The sequence below is a fragment of the Ornithorhynchus anatinus genome, chromosome 8 (genome assembly GCF_004115215.2).
Source record: "Ornithorhynchus anatinus isolate Pmale09 chromosome 8, mOrnAna1.pri.v4, whole genome shotgun sequence".
Lineage (NCBI taxonomy): Eukaryota > Metazoa > Chordata > Mammalia > Monotremata > Ornithorhynchidae > Ornithorhynchus > Ornithorhynchus anatinus.
The window spans coordinates 5,887,274-5,914,796 of record NC_041735.1 but is presented as its reverse complement, the minus strand read 5'-3'; the positions used below and the strand labels follow the sequence as shown (position 1 = coordinate 5,914,796).

The 27,523-nt window shown below is 51.4% G+C and overlaps 2 protein-coding genes across 2 annotated transcripts in view; both read left to right on the top strand.

The window, feature by feature from the left end:
- The window catches only part of SLC13A3 (solute carrier family 13 member 3), a 53,223-nt gene extending 41,009 nt beyond the window's left edge, over positions 1-12,214 (top strand). The window contains exons 11-13 of the mRNA XM_029070838.2: positions 2,227-2,388; positions 5,551-5,688; positions 10,217-12,214. Of these exons, the coding sequence (XP_028926671.1) occupies positions 2,227-2,388; positions 5,551-5,688; positions 10,217-10,402 (486 nt within the window). The 3' untranslated portion in view covers positions 10,403-12,214. The remainder of the gene's footprint in view (positions 1-2,226; positions 2,389-5,550; positions 5,689-10,216) is intronic.
- Positions 12,215-12,414: 200 nt separating this feature from the next.
- On the top strand, positions 12,415-25,449 carry LOC114813765 (osteoclast stimulatory transmembrane protein). The gene is made up of 3 exons (XM_029070634.2): positions 12,415-12,497; positions 21,265-22,318; positions 25,082-25,449. The coding sequence occupies exons 1-3, from the start codon at positions 12,415-12,417 to the stop codon at positions 25,409-25,411; spliced, it is 1,467 nt and encodes a 488-aa protein (XP_028926467.1). The 3' UTR covers positions 25,412-25,449.
- The last annotated feature ends 2,074 nt before the right edge of the window (positions 25,450-27,523 follow it).

The following is a 27,523-nucleotide window of genomic DNA, read 5'->3' as shown; positions in this document are numbered from 1 at the left end:
TACTCAGGTTGGACCTAGTCCCTGTCCCACAAAGAGCTTACACTCTTAATCCCCTTTTTGCAGTTGAGGTAACTGAGACCTAGAGAAGTGGCACAGATAAGGCAAGCGGCGGAGCCAGGATTAGGACCTAGATCCGTCTGACTCCCAGGTCCGGGCTCTATCCACTAGTCCGGGCTGCTTCCCGCCTGACCACTGAGATGACCGCTGAGGCAGCGGACTCTGAGGAAGAGAATTCTCAAATGGAAACTTGGGTGCTCTCAAGCAAGCTGCCGGGCCAGCCGAGCTGGAGCGGAGCCGACCCGGCCTGGCCCGGCTAGCCGACTGGCAGTTGGCCGAGGAAATAAGCAGCCGCGGGAGGTTTCTTTCAGCCTGGGTTTTTGTCTTGCGAGGCTTTCAGGGAAGCCGAGTGGCAGCGCAGCCCAGAAGCGGGACGGGAATGCTTATGCCTTCTCCGCTGGCCGCAGCGGGGACGGGAGAGAGAGTGTGAGAGCTGATGCCCCTGGCTCTGACGGCCATTCACTGGGCTTTCCAATTGGGGCGATGCGGGGGGACGGGGAGAGCCGGGCGGCTTCTGGGTTTGTATTCCCTCCAGCCAACTCCAAAGTCCCGATTTCAAAAGGGTCAGAAAAGGGAGGTCCCTGGTTGAGTTCCAGGCTACTGGTCTCTTACGAGGCAGAAGCCTAATTACGGCAACATCTGGGTCTCGACTGCACCGGCGAGGGCCACGGACTTGGGTCGCTTCCACATTTCTGGAAACTTCCACGGGCCTACAGCAACGAGAAGAAGGGAAAGGTGGACGGGGAGTTTCTGTCCGAGGCCTCGTGGCGGTTCTCGCCTGGCTCGGAGCGAGAGGTCGGTGCAGTCGGTCAGTCGATCGTATTTATCAAGCCCTTACTGTGTGCGGAGCACTGTACTGAGTGCTTTGGGAGAGTACAAGACGACAATATAGCAGACACACTTCCTGCCCATAGCGAGTTTACAGTCTAGAGGACAAGTTTACAGACTAGAGGATGAGCTTACACTTAAAGCAGAGTGGGGAAGTGGGAAAGGATTCAACTCTGCCTGGGGGTAGGAAGCTGGATTCCTGGGCTGGTTTGCAAGTGATCCACTTTTCTGTGCCAGTGTGGAAATGGCCAAGGTTCCTATGTGGAGCCTAACAAAGGACTCCGTGAGGAGTCAATCACTTAGGGGATGAGCGGGAGGAAGAGGGGTCAAGTCAAAGCAGTGTGGCCTAATGGATAGAGCATGGGCCTGGGAAACAGAGAATTTGGATTTTTAATCCCTGCTCTGCCAAATTACTTGCTTTATGACCTTGGACAAGTCATTTCACTACTCTGTGTCTCAGCTGTAAAAGGGGAATTAAATACCTGTTCTCCCTCCTACTTAAACCGTGAGCCCCATATCCAATCTAATTAACTTGTACCTAAATCCATTGTATTGCGTTGAACACAGTACTCTGCACATGGTAAGCTCTCAACTCTGCACATGGTAAGCTCTCAATAAATACGATTGATTGATGGATACCTACCCCAGCACTTACGTTTGACACATAGTAATGGCATAGCATAGTGGCTAAAGCACAGGACTGGGAGGTAGAAGTCATGGGTTCTAATCCTGGCTCCGCCACTTGTCTGCTGTGTAACCTTGGGCAAGTCACTTCATTTCTGTCGGCCTCAATTCCCTCATTTGTAAAATGGGGATTGAGACTATGAGCCCCACATGGGACAGGGACTCTATCCAACCCGATTTGCTTGTATCCACCCCAGCGTTTAGTACAGTGCCTGGCATATAGTAAGCTCTTAGTAATAATAACAATGGCATTTGTTAAGCACTTACTATGTGCAAAGCACTGTTCTAAGCACTGGATCAGGTTGTCCCACGTCTTAAGAAACACCACAGCTGTTAAGCGCTTAACAAATGAGCTCTTTGTGGGCAGGAATGTGTCTTCTTGTTGTCGTATTGTATTCTCCCAAGTGCTTAGTACAGTGCTTTGCACAGTTCCCTCATCTGTAAAATGGGGATTAAGACTGTGAGCCCCACGTGGGACAACCTGATTCCCCTGTGTCTACCCCAGCGCTTAGAACAGTGCTTGGCACATAGTAAGCGCTTAACAAATACCAACATTATTATTATTATTATTATTAGAGTAAGCACTCCATAAATACGATTGAATGAATACAATAAAAAAAAAAAAGAGAACAGATGTCCCTGTCTTCCCTGGGCCAGGAATCGGGTCTATCCATGTGGATCGGCGGGAGACTTCACCCCCTGGAGAACGTGCCGCCCGCAGTGGCCGTGCTGCTTATCACCGTGGTCATCGCCCTCTTCACGGAGTTTGCCAGCAACACCGCCACCATCATCATCTTCCTCCCTGTCCTGGCTGAACTGGTGAGACGGGGCCGGTCCGTGAAGGGGTCGGTCACAGCCCAGCCTAATTGGGAAGCAGCATGGTGTAGTGGCTAGAGCCCGGGCCTGCGAGTCAGAAGGATCATGGGTTCTAATCCTGACTCCACTTGTCTGTTGTGTGGCCTTGAGCAAGTCACTTCGCTTCTCTGGGCCTCAGCTACATCATCTGGAAAATGGGGATTGAGACTGTGAGCCCTATGTAGGACACAAACTGTATCCAACCCGATTCGCTTGTATTCACCCCAAAGCTTCGCACAGTGCCCGGTACAGAGTAAGCGCTAAGCAAATACCACAATTATTATTACTGTAGACCAAAACACTGCCCCCACTGCCCGCCCTCCCTGCTAGTGCAGTGAGAGGAATTGAAGTAGCATGGCCCAGTGGTTAGGACCCAGGAAGGAGAGTTGGAAGACCTGGGTTCTAATCCTAAATCCACCACTTGCCGGCTGGATGACCTTGGGCTAGTCAGTTAACTTTTCTGTACCATGGTTTCCTCATCGGTAAAATGGGGATTGATTTTTTTTTAAAATGGTATTTGTTGGGGGCTTATTATGAGCCAGGCACTGTATTAAGTGCTGGGGTAGATACAAGTTAATCAGTTTGGCCACAGTCCCTGCTAGAAAATTCACCCATTGCTTTTATGGGATCCAAAACCAAATGGAAACAGGAGTGGAAATTGGACCACTGAGTCAGCTGCTGCTCCCACAAAAAACAAAATGTTTTAAGACGTAGTGTGGCCTAATGGGTAGAGCATGGCCCAGCTCTGCCACTTGTCCTCTATGGAGCCTTGGGCAATTCACTTCACTTCTCTGGGCCTCAGTGCCCTCATCTGTAAAACAGGGATGAACATTGAGCCCTTCTTGAGACAGGGACTGTGTCCAACCTGATTTTATATCTACCTCAGTGCTTAGAACAGTGCCTGGCACGTAGTAAGCATTTAACAAATACCACCATAATTATTGCTTATTAAGTGCTCATTATGAGTTCTAAGCAATGCTTTAGATCCACGATATTCACGCCAGACCCAGTCCCTGTCTCACAAGGGGGCCACAGTCTAAATGGGAGGGAGAAAAGACATTGAATCCCCATTTTACAGATGAGGAAACTGAGGCCCAGAGAAGCGGCTTGCCCAAGGAGCCACAATAGACAACTGGAGGAATCACTGTGGGCTGGGATTGTTACTATTTATTGTTGCATTGTACTTCCCCAAGCACTTAGTACAGCGCACTGCACCCAGTAAGCACTCAATAAATAAGATTGAATGAATGAACTGGCCGAGCCAGGTTTAGAATCCAGATCCTTTGGCTCCCAGGGCCGTGCTCTTTGCACTAGGCCACGCTGCCTGGATTCCCGAAAGAACCGAAGGCTTCCTTCGGGCCTGTGGTCTGGGGGTCAAAGGTCAGTCTGTGGCAGGGCTGAAACAAATCCCTGAGCCCAGCAAACTGGGAAAGAGAGGCAGAGGGAAGGCTCAAAAGTTGGTCGTGTGCAGGGACCCACGCTGACCTTCGTCCACAGTTAAGTAACCGGGTGTGGAGGCCGGGGACTGGGCTGGGCAGAGGTTGGCTGATTCCTCCTCCATGTGCCGGAGTCCAGCTGGCCTCGGGCTCAACTAACCAGCCTCCTCACTGCTGCACTCTCCTTCTCTCTCCCTCTCAGAAGAGCCTTTGCCACTTAAACCAGATCAAGCTCCGACATCTTTAACTGCTTTCCCGGAGGGCTTTCTTCACCCTAACCCTCCAGCTCACACTCCTCACTCAGAGTCTTAATCCCCATTTTACTACAACTCAGCCCACACACTTCGCTCCTCTAGTGCTAACCTTCTCACTCAGCCTCCATCTCGCCGCTGACCCCTCGCCCACGTCCTGCCTCTGGCCCGGAATGCCCTTCCTCCTCAAATCCACCAGACAATGACGCTCCCGCCATTGAAAACCTTACTGAAGGCACATTTCCTCCAAGAGGCCTTCCAGACTAAGCCCCCACTTTTCTCCCGCCCCCTCTGCATCTCCCTAACTTGCTCCCTTTATTCTTCCCCTGTCCTAGCGTAGTCAGGATTAGAACCCATGACCTCTGACTCCTAAACCCGTGCTCTTTCCACTCAGCCACGCTGCTTCTCTGCTTAGTGCTCTGCACACAGTAAGCATTCAATAAATCCAATTGAATGAAGTGTTCAATAAATCCAACTGATTTAAACATATACAGGCTATATATATGATTATTGAATGAAGTACTCAATAAATCCTAATGATTTATACATTATAAGCTATATATATATATTTCAATTCAATTTGATCAGATTTATTGAGCACTTACTGTGAGCAGAACACTATATTAAGCATTTGATTACAACAGTAAACAGATACAGTCTCTGCCCACAACTGTACATATATATATGCATACATACATATATTTATATATTTATATTCATTCAGTCATTCAGTCCTACTTATTGAGGGCTTACTGTGTTCAGAGCACTGTAATAAGCGTTTGGAGAGTACAGTTCACCAATAAAGAGAGACAATCCCTGCCCACACCGGGCTTACAGTCTAAAAATGGGGAGACAGACATAAAAACAGGTAAACTGGAAATAGATAAACAGATATGTATTAATAATAATTCATAATAATTATGATATAAGTTAAGTGCTTACTATGTGCCAAGCACTGTTCTAAGTGCTGGCATAAATACAAGGTAATTCAGGTTGTCCCACATGGGACTCACGGTCTTAATGCACATTTTATAGAAGAGATAATTGAGGCACAGAGAAGTGAAGTGACTTACACAGCTGGCAAGTGGCAGACTCGGATTAAAACTCATGTCCCCTGTGCTCTTACCATTAGGCCATGCTGCTTCTCTGTACCTTCTCATCTATACCTTCATTATTCGTTCAGTTTATTTACCCTGATGTGTTTGTATTTCTTCCTGTTTCATCCTTGTTCTTCCTCTGGCTTTTACTATCTGTAAATCATCCCTGTCTCCCCAATTAATTCGTAAACTCCTTGAGGGCAGGGAACGTGCACCTTGCTCCTAAGGCCTTCTGCAAAGCCCTTAATACCATTCCTAGCACTGTGCAGGTGCTCCAATAAATTCTAAAGATGGACCAGTTGCTTGCTGGATTAATTTCTCTCCTCCTCTCTTTTGTTCCAGGCCATTCGACTGAGAGTCAATCCCCTGTACCTGATGATCCCAGGCACCATTGGTTGCTCCTACGCTTTCATGCTCCCTGTTTCGACGCCTCCCAACTCCATCGCCTTTGCATCTGGACACTTACTGGTCAAAGACATGGTAGGCTCCATCCTGTTTGGTTTTCAGCTGCCGCTAAGGAATCATCACCAAAGAGCACTTTTTTATATTTTAGGGTATTTGTTAAGCACTTACTATGTGCCAGGTCCTGTACTAAGAGCTGGGGGAGATATAAGGTAATTGAATTGGACTCAGTCTTAATCCCCATTTTCCAGATGAGGATACGAGGCAGAGGCAAATTAAGTGACTCGCCCAGAGTGTCACAGCAGTCAAGTGGCAGAGCAGGGATTAGAACCCGGGTCCTTCTCACTCCCAGGTCCGTGCTCTATCCATCAAGCCATGCTGCTTCTTGTTCAGTGTCCACCCTCACGACCCTATATGGATCCGAACCCTTTCTGCTTGCAGCTTGCCTCCTAAGCATTGGATTTAGCCCACCTGGGGAAGGTTACAATAATAGTAATAATAATAATAATTATGGTGCTTGTTAAGCGCTTACTATGTGCCAGGCACTGTACTAAGCAGTGGGAGAGATACAAGCTAATTGGATTAGACACAGTCCTTGTCCCACATAGGGCTCACAGTCTCAATCGCCATTTTCCAGATGAGGTAACTGAGGCCTAGAGAGCTGAAGTGCCTTGCCCAAGGTCACCCAACAGATAAGTGGCAGAGACAGGACTAGAACCCGGATCCTTTTGACTCCCAAGCCGGTATTCTATCCTCGAGGCCACACTGCTTCAGTTCTAAACTTGGAGACCGCCTCCAAAAAGGGTAGAAGTGTGTGAGAACACTGGGCTTTAGACCTTATCCTCCTTTGTGTGCTCCACTCCCAGGTTATTGAGCACTCACTGTGTACAGAGCCCTGTGGACGTACAATACAACGGAGATGGTGGACGGGTTCCGCAGTGAAGCTAGGGAATGGGGAGGGCCGAGCGAAGGCGGAGGCTGGAGTGGTGAGCTTGGCCTCGATGCCGCCAATACGTTGGTTTGAACAATGGAGTCTTTGTGCTGTCTGGCCATCCTCGGGTCCGAACTGCAGTCCTGAGGGTCACTCTCCCCAGTGAGCAATGTCTCGGGCCTGAGGCCTGGGGACGGATGAGAATCTCTCTCTCTCTCTGTCCCTCTCTCTCTCTCTTTTTCTCTTTCTCTCCTTCTCTCCCTCCTCCCTCCTTCTCCATCTCTCTCTCCCTGTCTCTCTCCCTCCCTCTCTCTCCAGGCCAGTGCTCTATCCTCTAGGCCACACTTCTTCAGTTCTAACCTCGGAGACCACCTCCAGAAAGGGTAGAAGGGTGTGAGAGCACTGGGCTTTAGACCATACCTACCTTTGTGTCCTCCACCCCCAAGGCTTGTGGATCCTCTTCTGCTATTCAGGGGCTCATTAGTCCATTAGCTCCCTATCTCTCTTTTCTCTTTCGCCTCTCTCTCTCCCTCTCCGTCTCTCTCTTGTCTTTCGCTCTCTCCCTTCCCCTTCTGTCTTTTCTTTTCTCCTCTCTCCTTCCCCCTCTCTCTTTCTCTTTCTCTCCTCTCTCCCTCCCTCCCCATCTCTCTCTTTCTCTTTTCTCTTCCTCCCTCTCCATCTCTCTCTTCTCTTTCTTTCTCTCCCTCCCTCTCTTTTCTCATTCTCTCTCCCTCCCTCCCTCCCTCTCTCTTTTCTTTTTCTCTCCTCTCCCTCCACCCCTCTCTATCTCTCCTCTCCCTCTCTCCCCAACTCTCAGTTTCTCTTTTCTCTTTCTCTCCTCTCTCCCTCCCTCCCTTTCTCTTTTCTTTTTCTCTCCTCTCCCTCCATCCCTCTTCATCTCTCCATCTCTCTCTTTTCTCTTTCTCTCTCTCCCTCCCTCTTCCTCTCTCTCCCTCTAATAATAATAATAATGTTGGTATTTGTTAAGCGCTTACTATGTGCCGAGCACTGTTCTAAGCGCTGGGGTAGACATAGGGGAATCAGGTTGTCCCACGTGGGGCTCACAGTCTTAATCCCCATTTTACAGATGAGGGAACTGAGGCACAGAGAAGTTAAGTGACTTGCCCATAGTCACACAGCTGACAAGTGGCAGAGCTGGGATTCGAACTCATGAGCCTTGACTCCAAAGCCCATGCTCTTTCCACTGAGCCACGCCATCCCTCTCTCTCTCACACATACACAGATTTGCAGCACTAACTGCCCTGCCGGGACAGCAGTCCATTCTACTACCAACAGATTATTCCATCCATCTCCCCCTCAGCGTTCCGGCTCTATGGAGCCTCACTGGCTTAACAGACAACAGGCTTAGGATTCTGATCTTCTTTTGAGTTTAGCACTTCGGACCAGTTTCGGTTCCCTCCATATACCCAGGCCCACGGACCACAAAATCTCTCCTGTCCAAAGCTAGAAAAGCCCACTGACCCTTGACAGAAATTGTAAGCCAACAGCTGGGGAGACGGAGGGGATCTCATTCTTATCATCACCATCACTGGGTACTTAAATAGCCTTTTTGATTAGCCAAAGCAGCTTTGACTATTAGCACAGACTCAGGGGTCCAAGGTTCAGGAAAGAATTAAGCTGGACCCAACCGGAATCAGACTATGAACCAGGGAGAATTTTAATAAACCACAAGTGTGGGTACGTGCACCCCTCCCAGCACGGGCACTGCCTTGGCAAGACTGCTAGAGCAGATCTGTGCAGTCTGCAGAGGTTCAAAAACGGTTTCATTGCTTCCTCCCTCTAAAGGCTGGACTGGCTCAGAATTCTTCAGTATAGAGGGAAATCCCCACAAACTTGCCTTGCAGGGCTTGGAGCGGGAAGAGTGGGGGTGTTTGGAGGAGAAGGAACTCTCTACTTCCTCCTTCCGTGCTCCTTCTACTTCTCAGCAGCTCCTTGTTGCTTAGAGCCAGATAATAATAATAATTGTCATATTTGTTAAGCGCTTATCGTGGGCCAGGCACTTTACTAAGTGCTGGAGTGGTTATAAGCAAATCGGGTTGGACACAGTTCCCGTTCCACCCCAGGCTCACTGTCTTCATCCCCATTTTACGGTTGAAGCATTAATAGCATCAGTACAAAAAAATGGAATTACAGACACATACACATCATTAATAAAATAAACAGAAAAATATGTACAGATATACACATTTGGGAAAGATAAGTGCTTAGTACAGTCCTCCCCATACAGTAAGCATTCGTTAAATACTCTGGGCAGGGTAAGGAGTGCTTGGGAGATTTTATGGTTGAGGTAACAGAGGCACAGAGAAGTGAAGTGATTTGCCGAAGGTCACGCAGCAGACAAATGGCAGAGTGGGGATTAGAAGCCGGGTCCTTCTAACTCCCAGGCCTGTGCTCTATCCACTAGGCCACATTGCTTTTCATGTGGGACTCACAAATCTAAGAAGGAGGAAGGATAGGTATTTCATCCCCATTGTACAGGTGAGGAAATTGAGGTGAGAAGGAGCGTGACCTAGTGGATAGAACATAGGCCTGGGAGTCAGAGGACCTGGGTTCTAATCCTAGCCCACTAATCCCAGAGTTCTGATCCCAGGAGACAGTTCTAATCCACCACTTATCTGCTGTGTGACCTTGGGCCAATCACTTCACTTCTCTGAGCCTCAATTATCTTATCTATAAAATGGGGATCGAGACGGTGGGCCCCACGTAGGTCAGGGACTGTGTCCAACCCGATTTGCTTGTACCCACCCCAGAGTTTAGTACAGTTCTGACACATAATAACAAATACCATCATTATTATTGTTATTATTATAACCTGATTAACTTGCATTTACCCCAGAGCTTAAAACAGTGCTTGGCACATACTAAGCACTTAGCATGTTCCATTATAATTAGTATTAGCACCTGATTAACTTGTATCTACCCCAACATTTAGAAGAGTACTTCTAAATAAATGCTTCTTGTGAAGCAGCGTAGCTCAGTGGAAAGAGCCTGGGCTTCGGAGTCAGAGGTCATGAGTTCGACTCCCGGCTCTGCCACTTGTCAGCTGTGTGACTGTGGGCAAGTCACTTCACTTCTCTGTGCCTCAGTTACCTCATCTGTAAAATGGGGATTCACTGTGAGCCTCACGTGGGACAACCTGATGACCCTGTATCTACCCCAGCGCTTAGGACAGTGCTCTGCACATAGTAAGCGCTTCACAAATACCATAATTATTATTATTATTACTTGACACAAAGTAAGTGCTTAACAGATACCATCATCATCATTATTATTGTTGTTGTTATTATAACCCAGTTAACTTGTATGTACCCTAGTGCTTAGAACAGTGGATGACACATAGTGCTTAATAAATACTATCATTATTATTATTATTTTTATTATAGCCTGATTAACTTGTACCTACTCCGGCGCTTAGAATACCTGGTCTTCCTCGCCCCTAGATCGAGGAGGTCGCCGAGGGGCAGGAATGGGGTCTAACCGGATTATATCTAGCCCGGAGCTTAGTACACAGTGAGCGCTTAATAAGCACCTTAGTCAGGAACAGTAATGCAGCTACTCAAAAATGCCTGGAGTGGGACAGAAGAGACTTGTTATGAAGTTATTAAGAAATATTATTATTATTAAGAAATACCAGCATTATTATGATTATTGCAGGTGCGGACCGGACTACTCATGAACCTGATGGGTGTCTTGCTCCTGAGCTTGGCCATGAACACCTGGGCCCAGAGCATCTTCCAACTGGGGACCTTCCCCAGCTGGGCGGACATCCACGCCGACAACGTCACGGGCCTCCTGTCCCAGGCGTCCAACGGGACCCTCAGACCCCTCCTCAAAGTCTGAGCCCCTGCCCACGGGGATTGAACCCCCCCCAATCCTGGGCGAGCCCCCACCCCGTCCCCGAGCTCCCAGCTGACGTCGGACAGAGCGATCGAGTTATAGCTTCTCTTTTATGAAAGTGGCGAACGAGACGGCAGAGGCTCTTTCAAGGCCTCTGGTTTTAGTTCCTAGAAAATGCCCCCTAGGACGCAGCCTCCCCCGGGCCCTGGGGTAGGACTGGGCGCTTCAAGAGGCGGAACCCTAACCCTCTGCCCCCGCCCCCAGATATATCTCCGGTTTGGATCTCCACCGCACGTGCTGTCTGCGGATCGACGTCTTCAGAGGCAACGTGGTCTGGTGGAAAGAGCGCGGGATTGAGCGCTGGGAGAACCGGATTCCAATGTGTGACCTTGGGCAAGTCGCTTAACCTCTCTGGGTCTCAGTTCCCTAATCTGTATCATAGGGATAAGAAACTTGCTCTTCCTCGCCCCTAGGTCGAGGAGATCGCCGAGGGACGGGAATGGTCTAAATGGACTGTATCTAGCCCAGAGCTTAGCACACAGTGAGCCTTTAGTAAGCACCTTAATCAAGAACAATAATGCAGCTACTCAGTGGTGCCTGGAGTGGGGCAGAAAATATTTGGAAGGAGTCAGTGACCCTCTCTGGAGGCGTAACTGTTTTGAGCCACTTCCCTCAGCACCCAGAGGAAGCAAAGCCAATTGTCTTCTAGAAAATTCCCCTACCAGAGCAGGGGAGGGGTTACAACCCTTGAGGGCTACTCCTTCCGAGCCCCCTAAGGTTGAGGTTCTGGTTCAGATTCTCACCGTCGTTTCACCTTTTTGGGAGACTCCATTTCTGTACATTTGAATACACCGATTAGACCGTTCCATATTCTCCTCTCAGCATGGTTTTATTCTTCAAATCTGCTCCGGGGCAAACTTTCCCCAGCCGAGTTGGGCTGGAGACCAGGGTTTTTTCTTTCCGGTCAGGACACTGGCCAGCCCGAATCAAAGGACAGAGGATGAGTTGAGTTTGGCACCCCCGAACCGGGTTCCTCTGAGGAAACTCGTGAAGGAGAGGCTCACCGGACAGGGAGCCGAGACCCTCCGGAGAGAGACGGTCTTGAAAATCTTGAAAAGGAGCTGATTAGTAGCTTTTTCTCTGGTTGATTTTTGTACTTCTAGTGAAAGGGCTTGTCGTTGGTAAGGATTCTCACGCCCTCATTCCTGTTCAATTGTTCATTGATTTGCTTCTTCGTACGGTCCATCTGGGACCCCGGTTGGTAAAGGATGGGGCCTTGGTAAGATTGGGGTCTTGGGAGACTCCAGAATCACGAAGGGCCCTTCTTCAGAAGGAGACAGTCTGTGCTGTTCCCCCTAGACTGGAAGCTCTTTCTGGGCAGGGAACACATCTTCCAACTCTGTCCTAGTGTACTCTCCCAAGCGCTTAGCACGGTGCTGTGCACCCGGTCGGCACTCGATAAATACAATTGATTGATTGATTGATTGATGACTGGATGGGGCCGGTGATTGGAGAGAGCGCGGGCCTTCGGGCAACTAAGTCTAGCAACCTATATGTAGGATGCTCCAAAATGGCAGCCTAATTAATCTTAGCCACTGCCACCACTAAAGGAATCCTTTTTGACATGGCATTAGTGTGCATGTGTGTATGTTTGTGTGTTGTGTGTGAGCACACGCACCCGCATTTGTCAGTTGTGTGTGTTTGGCCAGGCAGAGAGGAAGCCATCCAAACCAGTTCACGGAGCACGTACCCAAACCAATCTGGATTAAAAAAATGATTATGAAAGTGGTACAATAAAGTACGTTAATTACCGACTCCCATGGTCACGCTTTGTTGGTGGAGGAGAAGATCCTGAAGCAGTGGGCTGAAATATCGCGGATTGACTACCTGTCAGGATATCCTTCCTCTTGGCTTAAATTGGGCAGGATGCAGGGAGACATACCTGTTTAAGTGGATCAGGAAGGAGGGATGGGGAAACCCCTTTCATTTGGTGGGAGAATCTGGTAGGCAAGACAATGGACATCGGTATCGTGAACCTCTGGGAGAATCTGGGAGACAAGACCAGGGACATCTTTATCGTGAACCTCTGGGCTCTTCTGTGGCTTTAGAAAAGACCTGTCTCATTCTGTGCCTCCGTTTCCCCTTTATTAAGGTAGGGCAACAGCATTTGGACTAAAAACAGCGCTTTTTCCAAAGGGATATCAGGGGAAATGCATTCTTTTTTCTAATAATACTAATTATGATCTTTCTCAAGTGCTTACTATGCACCAGGCACTGGGCTAACCACTAGGGTGGATACAAGCAAATCAGGTTGGACACAGTCCCTTGTCCCCTGTGGGGCTCACAGTCTCAATCCCCATTTTATAAATGAGGTAACTGAGGCACACAGAAGTGAAGTGACTTCCCCAAGGTCACACAACAGAGAAGCAGCGTAGCTTAGTGGAAAGAGCCCGGGCTTGGGAATCAGAGGTCAAGGGTTCTAATCCCGGCTCCCTCACATGTCAGCTGTGTGACTTTGGGCAAGTCACTTAACTACTCTGTGACTCAGTTCCCTCATCTGTAAAATAGAGATTAAGACTGTGAGCCCCACGTGGGACAACCTGATTACCTTGTATATACCCCAGCGTTTGGAACAGTGGTTGACACATAGTAAGCGCTTAACAAATACCATCATCATCATTACAGCAGGCAGAATTGTTCCGGCCCTTACTGACTGTCAGGTGCTGTCAGGTCTACTTAGAAGTTAACGAGGCAGGAAATCAGGAAAAATCCAGCCACAACCGAGCCGCAAACTCATCTGGCCAGTCTCTATCCAAATCTGGCCCTGTTTGCTCACCGACGAGGCCAATATTGTTGCAATTTCAGGGTTGATGACAAACATGGGTTTCCTGTTCTACCATTTTCAGCAAGGGCTCTTCCTTTTCTCAGGCAGCCCAAGTCCCCCTGGGATGGATGGCTGCCTCCTGGAAAAGGGGCCACCAGCCCAGGAGTTCCCCTCCGGCTCCGAGGAATGGCCCTTAACATCTGCATAGCACCGCTCTTCCCCGGAATTGTACATATTCTGAATCGTCACAACAATAATAATAATGATGATGATGGTATATGTTAAGCGCTTCCTATGTGCCAAGCACCGTTCTGAGTACTGGGGTAGATACAGGATAATCAGGTTGTCCCAAGTGGGGCTCACGGTCTTAATCCCCATTTTACAGATGAGGTCACTGAGGTGCAGAGAAGTGAAGCGACTTGCCCAAAGTCACCCAGCTGATGAGTGGCGGAGTCAGGATCAGAACCCATGATCTCTGACTCCCAAGCCCGTGCCCTTTTCCCCTAAGCCACGCTGCTTAACACAGTCCACCCCCAACCCTTCTCTGATCCCAGGTTGCTGAGCCCAGGCCCAGGGGTTAAATGCTTCAGCTAAGATCATACGGTAGCCGGATCTCTACTGTTAAATGGAACAGCCACTATTTGATTTGTTTTGGGGCTTTTTTATAGTATTTGTTAAGCGCTTACTATGTGTCAATCACTATTCTAAGCACTGGGATAGATCAATCAGTCAATCAATCAGCGGTATTTCCTGAACACTTACTCTGTACTTAGAGCTTGGGAGAAGCAGCATGTCGTAGTGGCTAGAGCCCGGGCTTGCGAGTCAGAAGGATCCAGGTTCTAATCCTGTCTCCGCTACTTGTTTGCTTTGTGACCTTGGGCAAGTCACTTCACTTCTCTGTACCTCAGTTATCTCTTCTGTAAAATGGGGATTAAAACTGGGAGCCCCATGTGGGACAGGGACTGCGTTCACCCTGATTATCTTCTATCTACCCCAGTCTTTAGTACCAATCTTTAGTGGAGAAGCAGCATGGCTCAGTGGAAAGAGCCCGGGCTTTGGAGTTAGAGGTCATGGGTTCGAATCCCGGCTCTGCCACTTCTCAGCTGTGTGACTGTGGGCAAGTCACTTCACTTCTCTGTGCCTCAGTTACCTCATCTGTAAAATGGGGATTAAGACTGTGAGCCCCACGTGGGACAACCTGATTCCTCAGTGTCTACCCCAGCGCTTAGAACAGTGCTCGGCACATAGTAAGCGCTTAATAAATACCAACATTATGATTATTATTACCATGCCCGGCACATTCATTCACTCATTCAGTCCATCATATTTATTGAGCGCTTACTGTGTGCAGAGCACTGTACTAAGCGCTTAGAAAGTACAATTAAGCAAAAGATAGAGACAATCCCTACCCACCAACAGGCTCACAGTCTAGAAGGGGGGAGACAGACAACAAAACAAAACAAGAAGACAGGCAGATAGATGGCACATAGTAAGCGCGTAAGAAATACGTCATCATCATTACTGTTATTCTAGTATCCATCCCAGCACTAAGCACAGTGCTTGGCATATAGTAATTGCGTAATAAACACTCCGGGGATTATTATTAGAGGGGGCTGAGCCGGGGAGGGGGTGTCTGGATCCTGTGGGGTGCTGGTGTGAGCCTCCGTGCCACCCCCCGCCCCAGCCCAGGCCCAGCCCCAGAGGGGCCGAGATATTTGCCACATTTACTCTGGCCCAGAGGCCCAGCCTGTGAGGCCACCGGTGTGGTGCTTGAGGCCTGTGTGTGCTCAGACTGTTTGCTCGATTGGAATCTCGGGGAAGCGAAGGACAACACTTGATTTGAATTTCCAGACGCGAAGACTATGGAAGAGGGTTTGTTCCACTGTCGGGCGATTTGAGATCAGTGTGGGACGGGCAGCCCTGGGGACAGTGAGGCACGGAATTGGGGAGGGGGGGGAGATACACACACACACACACACACACACACTCTTCATTCATTTATTCAATCATATTTATTGAGCGCTTACTCTTGGCAAAGCACTGTCCTAAGCACTTAGGAAAGGACAATACAACAACAGATACATTCCCTACCCACAACAAGCTCACAGTCTAGAGAGGGAGAAAGACAAGTGGCTCAGTGGCTAGAGAATGGGCCTGAGAGTCAGAAGGACCTGGGTTCTAATCCTGGCCCTGCCTCTTTGTCTGCTGGGTGACCTTGGGCAAGTGACCTCACTTCTCTGGGCCTCAGTTCCCTCATCTGGAAAATGGGGATGAAGACTGCGAGCACCATGTGGGACAGGGACTGTGTCCAACTTGATTAACTTGTATCTATCCCAGCGCTTAGAACAATGCTTGGCACAAAATAAGTGCTTAACAAGTACCATAATAATAATAATGATTATTACATAAATAAATAAAAACAATTAATAAATAAATTACAATAAATGGCAGGGAGTGAGAGGGGGAGACACACAGACACACCCCTCACCTCCTCCCAACCCCCATCCCCACACTCCCAACACCAAAACAGCACGGCACAGTGGAAAGAACACAGGCTTGGGAGTCAGAGGTCGTGGGTACGAATTCTGACTCTGCCACTTGTCAGCCGTGTGACTTTGGGCAAGTCACTTCACTTCTCTGGGCCTCACTTACTTCATCTGGAAAATGAGGATTAAAACTGTGAGCCCCACGAGGGACAACCTGTTTACCTGTCTACCCAACGCTTAGAACAGTGCTTGGCACATAGTAAGTGCTTAACAGATACCCGAAAAAAGGGAACTCCTCCAGGCAGCCTTCCCTGACTGAGCCCTCCTCTCTTCTTCTCCCACATCTTCTGCGCCGCTCCTTTATTCACCCTCCCTCCCTTCCCCACAGCACATATGCATATATCTGTATATATCTGTCATTTCTTTATCCATTTAGATTAATGTCTGTCTCCCCCTCTAAACTATGAGCTCGTTGTGGGTAGGGAATATGTCTGATCTTATATTGTACTCTCCCAAGTGCTTAGTACAGTCATTCATTCATTCAATAGTATTTATTGAGCGCTTACTCTGTGCAGAGCACTGGACTAAGCGCTTGGAATGAACAAGTCGGCCACAGATAGAGACGGTCCCTGCCGTTTGACGGGCTTAAATCGGGGGAGACGGACAGATAAGAACGATGGCAATAAATAGAGTCGAGGGGAAGAACATCTCGTAAAAACAATGGCGACTAAATAGAATCGAGGCGATGTACGATTCATTAACAAAATAAATAGGCTAATGGAAATATATACAGTTGAGCGGACGAGTACGGTGCTGAGGGGATGGGAAGGGAGAGGGAAAGGGGGAAAAGAGGGTTTAGCTGCGGAGAGGTGAAGGGGGGATGGCAGAGGGAGTAGAGGGAGAAGAGGAGCTCAGTCTGGGAAGGCCTCTCGGAGGAGGTGAGTTTTAAGTAGGGTTTTGAAGAGGGGAAGAGAATCAGTTTGGCGGAGGTGAGGAGGGAGGGCGTTCCGGGACCGCGGGAGGACGCGGCCCGGGGGTCGACGGCGGGATGGGCGAGACCGAGGGACGGCGAGGAGGTGGGCGGCGGAGGAGCGGAGCGTAGGGGCTGGGCGGGAGAAAGAGAGAAGGGAGGAGAGGTAGGAAGGGGCGAGGGGATGGACAGCCTCGAAGCCTAGAGTGAGGAGTTTTTGTTCGGAGCGGAGGTCGATAGGCAACCACTGGAGTTGTTTAAGAAGGGGAGTGACATGCCCAGATCGTTTCTGCGGGAAGATGAGCCGGGCGGCGGAGTGAAGAATAGACCGGAGCGGGGCGAGAGAGGAGGAAGGGAGGTCAGAGAGAAGGAAGGGAGGTCAGAGGGAAAGTGATTTGCACATAAGTAAGCTTTCAATAAATACGATTAGTATTAATATAGTAATCGCTTAATAAAAAGGTTGAATTGATAAATTAATAATAATAACAATAATAATAATATAAGAAGAAGAAGAAGAAAACAACTCCCAGACAGGTTTCTGGGGAAAACTCCCACCCTTCATAGTGGTCTTGACCCCGCCACCTTGTGGCCAAACCGACTCCCTGCAGGACCTAATAATTCTTATGGCATTTGTTAAGCGCTTACTATGTGCAAAGCGCTGTTCTAAGCGCCGGAGAGGATACAAGGTGATCAGGTTGTCCCACGCGGGGCTCACAGTCTTCATCCCCATTTTACAGATGAGGTCACTGAGGCTCAGAGAAGTGAAGTGACTGGCCCGAAGTCACACAGCTGACAAGTGGCTGAGCCGGGATTAAAACCCATGACCTCTGACTCCCAAGCCCGGGCTCTTTCCACTGAGCCACGCTCTTTCTCCTCCTCCCTTCACCACCTCTCTGTCCCGGCTCCCTTGGCCCTGTCCAGTCCGTCAATCCTATTTATTGAGCGCTTACTGTGTGCAGAGCACTGTACTAAACGCTTGGGAGAGGACAGTAGAACAATAAACAGACACATTCCCTGCCTACAGTGAGCTCACAGTTCATTCGTTCATTCAATCGTATTTACTGAGCAATTACTGTGCGCAGAGCACTGTACTAAGCGCTTGGGAGAGGACAGTAGAACAATAAACGGACACATTCCCTGCCTACAGTGAGCTCACAGTTCATTCGTTCATTCAATCGTATTTACTGAGCAATTACTGTGCGCAGAGCACTGTACTAAGCGCTTGGGAGAGGACAGTAGAACAATAAACGGACACATTCCCTGCCTACAGTGAGCTCACAGTTCATTCGTTCATTCAGTCGTATTTTTTGAGCAATTACTGTGTGCAGAGCACTGTACTAAGAGCTTGGGAGAGGACAATAGAACAATAAACAGATACATTCCCTGCCCACAATGAGCTGACAGTCTTGAGGGGGGGAGGCAGACATCAATACAAATAAATGAAATGACAGATCTGGACATAGTAGTACAGTGTTCTGCGCACAGTAAGCGCGCAATAAATACGATTGAATGAATGAATGAATAAGTGCTGTGGGGGAGGGGGCGGGAGGGAAGAGCAAAGGGAGCAAGTCAGGATGATGCAGAAGAGAGCGGGAGGTGAGGAAAAGTGGGGGAGGATAGAGGGGAAGACAGAGAAGAATAGAAAGAAAGAAAGAAATGAAATGGACATAAGCGCTGTAAGGCTGGGAGGGGAGATGAAGAAAGGGAGTGGGTCAGGGTGACGCAGAAGGGAGTGGGAGAAGAGGAAAGGAGGGCTTAGTCAGAGAAGGCCTCTTGGAGGAGATGGGCCTTCAATGAGGCTTTGAAGGAGGGGGAAGCCGTGATCCCTCCGTCATAGGGAGAGACTTCCTTCTGCGGCCTGTGACTCCTCTCCCACATCAGTCCCCAGTTCCTTCCCCTCTGTGGGCAAAGGCCCAGCATTGCCCAATGGGCCAGGGAGAGACCCCTGGCAGGGCAGGGCAGGGCAGGGCAGGGCAGGGCAGGGCAGGGCAGGGCAGGGCAGGGCGGAGTCGGAAAGGGGGGGACGCCATCTTTAAATGCCCCAAAAGGAGAAGTGGCTGGGTTTCCCCCATCCCAGCTGCTCGACTCTCCCGGTCACTCTCTGGAGGCAGTAGCTGTGTCCTCGGAAGTCCGGCCCATACCCTCCCTCCGGAGCTGGGGGGCTCTGGGAAGACAGGCCCGCAGATGCAGCGGCTCGGGTGGAGGGCCGCCCGCCTGTTCGGAGCCGGGTAGGTGGAAGCGGGTCGGCAAGGTGGCTTTGGCTGAACATTTTAGTCAGTGTGGACACCCATCAGGAGGCCCCAGGGTTGGGGACAGGGAGGGAGGATCTCCCAAGGAGCCCGGGTGGCCCTGGTTGGACCCAAAGGGCCGGGCTTCCCGCTTCGGGCTGGGTGGACGGGGCTGACCGCGGCTGCCCGGGCATCTGGGGGCCCAGAGGGAGGATGTGGGTCCGCGGGAGCTGAGCAGATCCATCGCCCTGCAGGGCTAGGCCAGGCCCGGGGAGCTAGGCCAGGTGAGCCCAAGTCTCGGAAGGGCCGACCTTGCTCAGATGCCATTCCAGCGTCCCGGTTATGCATTCCCCGGAAGCTCCCCCGAACACGCTCTCTGCTGGGAACATCCTCTGCAGCGAAAGGACTGAGATCTCAAGGGCACCTGGTCACCGCCGGCCGCCCCGAACCTGAGAGATGGGAGGGAGGGCGGAGGACGCCCGAACCCTGAAAAATCCCCCTCTGGACTGGGCTATTGGGTTCTAATCCCAGCTCTGCCTCCTACCTGCTGTGTGATCTTGGGAGAGTCGCTTCCCCTCTAGACCATAAGCTTGTTGTGGGCAGGGAACGAGCCTACCAACTCTGTTATATTGTACATATACCGCATATACGTATGCAGACTACCGTACTAAGCGCTTGGGAGAGGAATTTACAGTCTCGAGGGGGAATTTATTGTTTGAGCCCCATCTCCAGCCTAGCGCAGCACCCAGTTTCTCAAGGAGTTTGGCGATTGCTCCTTCTTTTTATGATATTTGTTAAGCGCTCACTATGTGCCAGGCACTGTACTAAGCACTGGAGTAGATCCAAGCTAATCAGGTTGGACACAGTCCCTGTCCCACGTGGGGCTCCCCATTTTGCAGATGAGGTAACTGAGGCCCAGAGAAGCAAAGTGACTTTCCTAAGGTCATCTAACAGACAAGTGGAAGAGCCAGGATTAGAACCCGGTTCCTTCTGACTCCCAGGCCCGTGCTCTAGCCATCAGGCTACGGACCAGACATGTAATTAGGTGGGGCGGTGAGAGCATTCCCACAAATTCACCGAGAGGGAAACTGAGGCCGGGAAGAACTGGGCTCGCGGACCGGCGTGCCCATTGGCGGAGCTGGAGCCGGCCGCAGGCCTCCGAGCCGGCAGTCCCCTGCCTCCAGCAGGAAGGCCGACCTACCGGCAGCAGGAGGGCAGCTTCCCTCCCTGGAAGTTGGCTGGACCTCTCCTTATTTGGAAATGAAGAAAACCGCTCCTCTCCAAGGCTCCCTTCACTAGAAGGGTAGTGACTCACAGTGGGCAGGGGGAACTAGGAATGACCAGTGTGGAGCAGAGGTGTAGCTGGGTTTTTTTTTTTTCCCTCTGGCTTTACTGGAGCTTCCTCAATCAGTCCATCAATCAATGCCATTTTCTGAGCATCTGTTGTGTGTTGAACGTTGTTCTGAGCACAGGGGCGAGAATATTAGAATAAGCAGAATACGAACCCTGACAGCAACACGGCACTTATTCTTCCTTTATTCTCCCCCCTCCCAGCCCTACTGCATTTATGTTCCTATCTTTCATTTTATTTACTGATATTCAGGCCTGTCTCCCCCTCTAGACTGTGAGCTCGTTGTGGGCGGGGGATGTGTCTGTTACACTGCTATATTGTACTCTCCCAAGCACTCAGCACAGTGCTCTGTACCCAGTAAGCGCTCAAGAAATATAATTGATTGAGTCGGCAGCCACATTCCCTGCCCACTACTGTGTGCGGAGCACGGTGCTAAGCGCTCGGGAGAGGACAGTAGAGTTAGCAGCCAGGGTCCCCACCCTCAAGAAGCTAACGGTCTACTATGTGCCGAGCACCGAGATAAGCACTCGGAGAGGACAATAGAGTTAGCAGACAGGGTCCCCGCCCTCAAGGAGTTAACAATCGCCTGTTTGCAAAGCACTGTGCTAAGGCTTAGGAGAGGACAGTAGAGTTAACAGACGGGGTCCCCACCCTCGAGGAATTGACAATCTACTGTGTGCAAAGCACTGCGTTAAGCACTTGGGAGAGGACAATCGAGTTAGCGGAAGGGGTTCCCACCCTCAAGGACCTAAATCTACTACGCGCAGAGCACTGTGTTAAGTGCTTGGCGGAGGACAATCGAGTTAGCGGACGGGGTCCCCGCCCTCAAGCCGCTGACAGACACTGTGTGCAGAGCGCTGCGCTGAGCACGCGGGAGAGGAGAGTTACAGGTAGAGTCTCAGCCCTCAAGGAGCCGACAGCGAAGGGAGGGAGGGAGGGAAGGAGACGGGCGGTGGAATGGATGCCCGACGGCGTGTCGTGTCTGTGTTTGTATTCCCCGGCGCAGAAGGAAGCGGTGGAGCGGCGGTCCGGCGTCCAGGGTGTCGGCGGCGGGCGTCCTCCTGCTGGCCGAGGCCTGGGCGGGCTTCTCCAGCCCGGTTCCGTCCGGGCCGGGCCGGCTCCTGGCCCTGCTGCTGTTGTGCGGCTGCCTGGCGGCGGGAGCCGGCGGCCTCTGCTACCGCTGGCTCAGGTCCTCCCTGCTCTACCCGGCCGGGCCTAGCTCCGTGGCCGCCGCGGCCTGCTGCGGCCTGCTCTTCCCGGCCCTGGCCCTGGCCCACCCCCTGCGCTGCCTGCTCACCCTGTCCGCGCCCACGCTGGGCACCGGGCAGGGCCGGAGGCTGCTGCTGTCGGCCGGGGCCGCCCTCCTGGTGCTGCGCACGCTGCCGGGCCTCGTGGCCAACGTGGACGCCCTGGGCCGCGTGCTGGCCTGCGTCTCGGAGAGCTCGCTGGGAGGCCTGCTCAACGCCACCGGCCGGCTGGAGGAGGCCGCCCGGGGGCTGGGAGGCCGGGTGTGGGCGGTCAGCTCCCACGTGGCGAGGCTAGGCCGCGGCGGGCCGGGGCGGCGGCTGACCTTCGGGGTCGGCGGGCCCGGCCCGGACTTGGGCCGCTGCGCTCTGTTGGCCTCCCGGGGTGTCCGGGCCGACCTGGAGGCCCTGCGGGGCCTGGCCGGGGCCGGCGTGTTGGCCGCCCGGCGGGTGACCGCCGGCTTCTTGGTGCTCTCCCTCCTGGGCGAGGCCGCCCGCTACCTGCGGGGCTACCTGTGCGACCCGCGCTTCGACAACAGCTACGCCAGCCAGCGGCTGGAGGGCCTGGTGCGGGAAGGCCCGGACGCCCGGGGCGTGGCCCAACTGGCCTCTCGGCTCCGGCGGGCCTCGGACCTGAAGCTGAGCGGGGCCGAGCTGCGGCCCTGCCTCTGGCGGTTGGCCCTGCCCACCCTGTTCCTGGCCGGGGAGGCCGCGCTCATCGCCGCCGACCACCTGGCCTTCCTCCTGGCCCGGGCGGCCTTGGACTGGGTACGGCAGGTGCCCACGGTGCCCGTCACGCTCACCGTCCAGTACAACGTGAGTCGGGGGGCCGGGCGGGGGGCGGTCGGGGACATCAGATGGCGTGGGACCGGGGGGACGGCTGCAGTCCTCGGTTACAAGCCACCCCAGCGCTTAGGACAGAAGCAGCAAGGCCTAGTGGCTAGAGCACGGGCCTGGGACACAGAAGGACCCTGATCCACCACTTGTCTGCTAGGTGACCTTGGGCAAGTCACTTTAATTCTCAGGCCTCAGTTCCCTCATCTGGAAAAATGGGGATTAAGACCGTGAGCCCCATGTGGGTCAGGGACTGTGTCCAACCGATTTGCTTTTATCGACCTCAGCGCTTAGTACAGTGCCTGGCACATAGTAAGTGCTTAACAAATACCACAGTTGTTATAATTATTATTATTACACTGCCTGGCACACGGTAAGCGTTTAACAAATACCATCATTATTATGATTTAAAAAGGGGCCTAAACCTTTGTGACTCCAAATCATTCTACCTGTTAAATCAATCAATAGTATGCACTACTAGCAATAATAATAATTATGGTATTTGTTAAGCCCTTATTATGTGCCAAGCCCTGTACTAAGCCCTGGGGTGGCTACAAGCAAATAGGGTTGGATACAGTCCCTGTCCCGTGTGGGGCTCACAGTCTCAATCCCCATTTTACAGATGAGGGAACTGAGGCCCAGAGAAGTGAAGTGATTTGCCCAAGGTCACACAGCAGACATGTGGTGGAGCTGGGATTAGAACCCATGACCTTGTGACTCCCAGGCCCGGGCTGTAGCCACATGGCCATACCGCTTCCCCTGTCCTGAGCACCTACTTTGAGCACAGCACTGTGCTAAAACCTTGGGAAAGTCCAGCAGCATGAGCAGACACTCATCCAGTCTAGACAGACAATTCAATCAATCACTTAATAATGTGATTCACTGAGAAGCAGCATGGCCTGATGGATAGAGCACGGGCCTGGGAGTCATAAGGACCCGAGTTCTAATCCTGTCTCCACTGCTTGTCTGCCTCATGAACTTGGGCGAGTCACTTCATTTCTCTGTGCCTCGGCTCCCTCATCTGGAAAACGGGGATAAAGATTGGGAGCCCCACGTAGTAGAGGGGTTGTGTCTAACCTGATTAGTTTGTATCTACCCCAGCGTTTAGAACAGTGCCTGGCACATAGTAAGCGCTTAACAAATACCACGGTTATTATTATTGTTAAAGTTTATTAAGCGCTTACTCATCCTCTAGACTCTAAGTCTGTACTGGGCAGGGAACACGGCGAATTCCGATGGATCGTACTCCCCCAAGCACTTAGTATAGTGCTCTGCACGTAGTAAGCGCTCAATAAACCCCACTGATGGATTGGATCGATTGATTACTTTGCGTAGAGCATTAGGCCGGGTGCTTGGGAGGACGTAATAGACGTAGCAGATAACAATCACTGCCTTCACATTGCTTGCGGTCTAGCAGGGAAGCTACAAAAATAAATTCCAGCTAGGGGAAGCACCCGGCCAAAAGGTCTGGGACACAAGGGCTGTGGAGAAGTGAGGGGTGAGGTGCAAAGGAACTTAATTTCCATCGCACTGCTGGGCCCGGGAGTCGGGATACCTGGGTTCCGTTCCCAACTGGCCGCTTTAGTAGTTGTCTTGATAGTAACGGTAGCGGTGACGGCAGTAGCAACTGATGTTGTGCACTGTACTAGCCGTTTGGGAAGTACAAAATGCAGAGGTGACATGTCCCTTGCCCTCCAGGAGCTTCCCCTCTCACGAGAAAAGCAACATAAAAAATATTTACAACTAGAGTGGTAGAAATAAAGAACCGCGTGCCCATGAGTCCCTAGTAGAATGTACCCATAAATTCCTATCCCGGGAGCTGCTGTGCTTATCTGGAGCCTCAGTTTCCCCAGCAGACCGGAGAAGTAGGAGCTCAGTAAATATCATGCTTGACGAGTCCAGAGGAAGAAGCAGCATGGCTTAGTGGGTGGAGCCTGCCTGGGAGATAAAAGGACCTGGGTTCTAATCCAGTCTAATATCATCTCATCTAATCTAATCTAATCCAGGCTCCACTCGTCTGCTCTGCGACCTCGGGCAAATCGCTTCACTTCTCTGGGCCTCTGTTCCCTCATCTGTAAAATGGAGATTAAGAGTGTGAGCCCTATGTGGGACAGGGACTGTGTCCAACCTGACTGTATCTTACCCCGGTGTTTTGAACAGTGCTTGGCACATGATAAGGGCTTAACGAGTACCATCATTATTAATTATTACCATTATTACACATGTTCCCTGCCCTTAAGGGGTTTACAATCTAAAAATGGGTTAATAATGTTGGTATTTGTTAAGCGCTTACTATGTGCAGAGCACTGTTCTAAGCGCTGGGGGAGACACGGGGGAATCAGGTTGTCCCACATGGGGCTCACAGTCTTAATCCCCATTTTACAGATGAGGTAACTGAGGCCCAGAGACGTTAAGTGACTTGCCCACAGTCACCCGGCTGACAAGTGGCAAAGCTGGGATTCGAACTCATGACCTCTGACTCCAAAGCCCATGCTCTTTCCACTGAGCCACCCTGCTTCTCACCTTGGGATTTTGGAGAGCACTTTCACATGAAGGCCCTCTAGACCGTGAGCTCGCTGTGCGCAGCGATGTGTCTATTTGTCCTTATATTGTGCTGTCCCAAGTGCTTAGTACAGTGCTTTGCACCCAGTAAGTGCTCAGTAAATACTACTGAATGACTAAATGAATGACACCACCCTGGATCCAGTCCTCGATTCTCTCTCTGTCTCCTCTCTCCCCACCCAGGCCTCGTTCAGCGTCCTCTCCTTCATCCCGCTCATCCTCAACCAGGGGTCCTGGGGAGGCCCCAGCGTGTCGTCCCGGGACAGCTACCGGTGGGAGCTGAGGGCGACCTCGTCCAGCTGCCCGCTGCCGGGGCCCGAGCCGCCGAGCCACGCGGTCACCCTGGCCATCGCGGCCCTCCACTGCTTCGTCTACGCCACCGTCTTCCTGGAGGCCTACGCGCACCGCCTGTGCCACAAGATCGCTGCCTCTTTCTTCCGGGAGCGGGAGGAACAGAGGGTTCGCTTTCTCTACGCCGAGCTGAGGAGGAAGCATAGGAAGAGGCAGAACTAGCGTGGCCTAGGGGGTAGAGCCCAGGCCCGGGAGTTAGAAGGAGCTGGGTTCTCATCTCGGTTCTGCCGCTTGTCTGCCGGGTGACCTGAAGCAAGTCCCTTTACTTCTCTGGGCCTCAGTTACCTCATTTGGAAAATGGAGCGTGATTAAGAGCCCGAGCCCCATGTGGGACAGGGACTGTGTCCAACCCGATTTGCTTGTATCTACCCCAGTGCTTAGAACAATGCTTGGCACACAGTAAGTGCTTAACAGCTCTGCCACTTGTCAGCTGTGACTGTGGGCAAGTCACTTAACTTCTCTCAGTTACCTCATCTCTAAAATGGGGGATTCAGACTGTGAGCCCCACATGGGACAACCTGATGACTCTGTATGTACCCCAGCGCTTAGAACAGTGCTCTGCACATAGTAAGCGCTTACCAAATACCAACATTATTATTATTAACAGATACCATCATTATGATTATTATGATTACCATGATTATTAAGGGCTAAGGAGCTCCAGAGGTCAGTGATACGGGCAAGGAACAGTAGCTGAAGGGTCTCTTTTCATTAAATCCTAGCTAGGAGACACCCTGGAGGGATAGATAGGCCCTGGCTCCGCTCACCTTAAAAACCTCCTCAGGGAACTACACAACTCTTTGCTCGAAAATGAGCTTAGCATCCCATCCAACCTGTGCAAAAAGGAAGTTCTTCCTCATGTCTAACCAATTCTGCCTGCTGCCTCTTCCCTGAAATTCCCAGGAAGCGAGAGGTCGCCGTGGGCAGAGAATGCGTCTATTTATTGTTATACCGTACTCTCCCGAAGATGAGGTACAGTGTTTTCATTCAATCGTATTTACTGAGCACTTACTGTGGGCAGAGCAGTGTACTAAGCGCTTATACAGTGCTTGGCCCACGATAAGCACTCAGTAATTACGATTGGGTGAAAATGAATAAAGGTAGAAGCGAGGAAACTGGTGAAGGGAGAACAGAGCGGAGAGCTCTTAACAAACTGTCCTCATCCGGTGTATTGTACCTTAGGTAGGGGTGGTCACATCTTATCTCCAATACAATAGTTGCCCTCCATTCCAAGAGCTCGTGTCAGGGTGACCGACAACAGAGATGCGATCCCGGTAACTCACTGTTCCCATGTTAATCGTATTTCTGCTCCTGTGGTGGGGAGTAGGGAAGCCGGGGGGAGGAGGAGTGGAGAGTCACTGTAGTGAGAACTCCCCTGAGTGGAAAGTAGAGGAAAAGCCTAGGAGCTCCTATCGATAAACGAGCTCGTCATTTGCTTGAGGCAGATGTTCATGAGAGATCCCCAGGCCTCCAGAGAGTCTCTTTCTGTCTCTCTCTGCTTTCTGCTTTGAAGACAATTTATCCCAAAAGGGTAAACAAATTAAAGAGATGACTCTGTGATGGAGAATCTCCTGTGTGAAAAGCACTTATTTTCTGAGAACCACCCCAGAAGTCTCCTCAGCCCGATTGCCTCCTCATCGCCCACCTCCACCCCTCAGCACTGGGGATGGGGACGCTGAGGGGGTGGGAGGCTGAGGCGGTGGGATGATGAGAGGGTGGGAGGCTGAGAGGGTGGGAAGTTGAGGGGAAAGGAGGTTGGGGAGCAGGACACCGAGGGGATGGGAGGCCAAAGAAGTGGGAGGCTGGAGCGGGGGGAGGATGTTGAGGGGATGGGAGGCTGAGGGGTTGGGTAGCTGGGGGAACGGGACACCGAGGGGATGGGAGGCCGAACTGTTGGGCGGCTGCGGGGCTGGAACGCTTTGGGGATGGCAGGCTGAAGGGAAGGGAAAGCTCAGTGGTGGGACACAAGGAACCTCTATTTCCACGTGAATGACGCCACAGGGACAGTACCTGCCAATGGTCGTGTCTTCAGGCTCCCGTGCAGTTGTCATGCTTCCAAGTGTGGACCGGACCTTTCCAAAGCCGCAGCAGCACGAAGCAGTGCAGCCTAGTGGCAAGAGCCCCGGCCTGGGAATCAGAGGTTCCCATCCCGGCTCCACCACTTGTCAGCTGCAGGATCTTGGGCAAGTTGTTTAACGTCTCTGGGTCTCATTTTCCTCCTAAAACAGGGATAACATAATCCATTCCCCCTCTCCCTTAGACTGCGAACCCCAC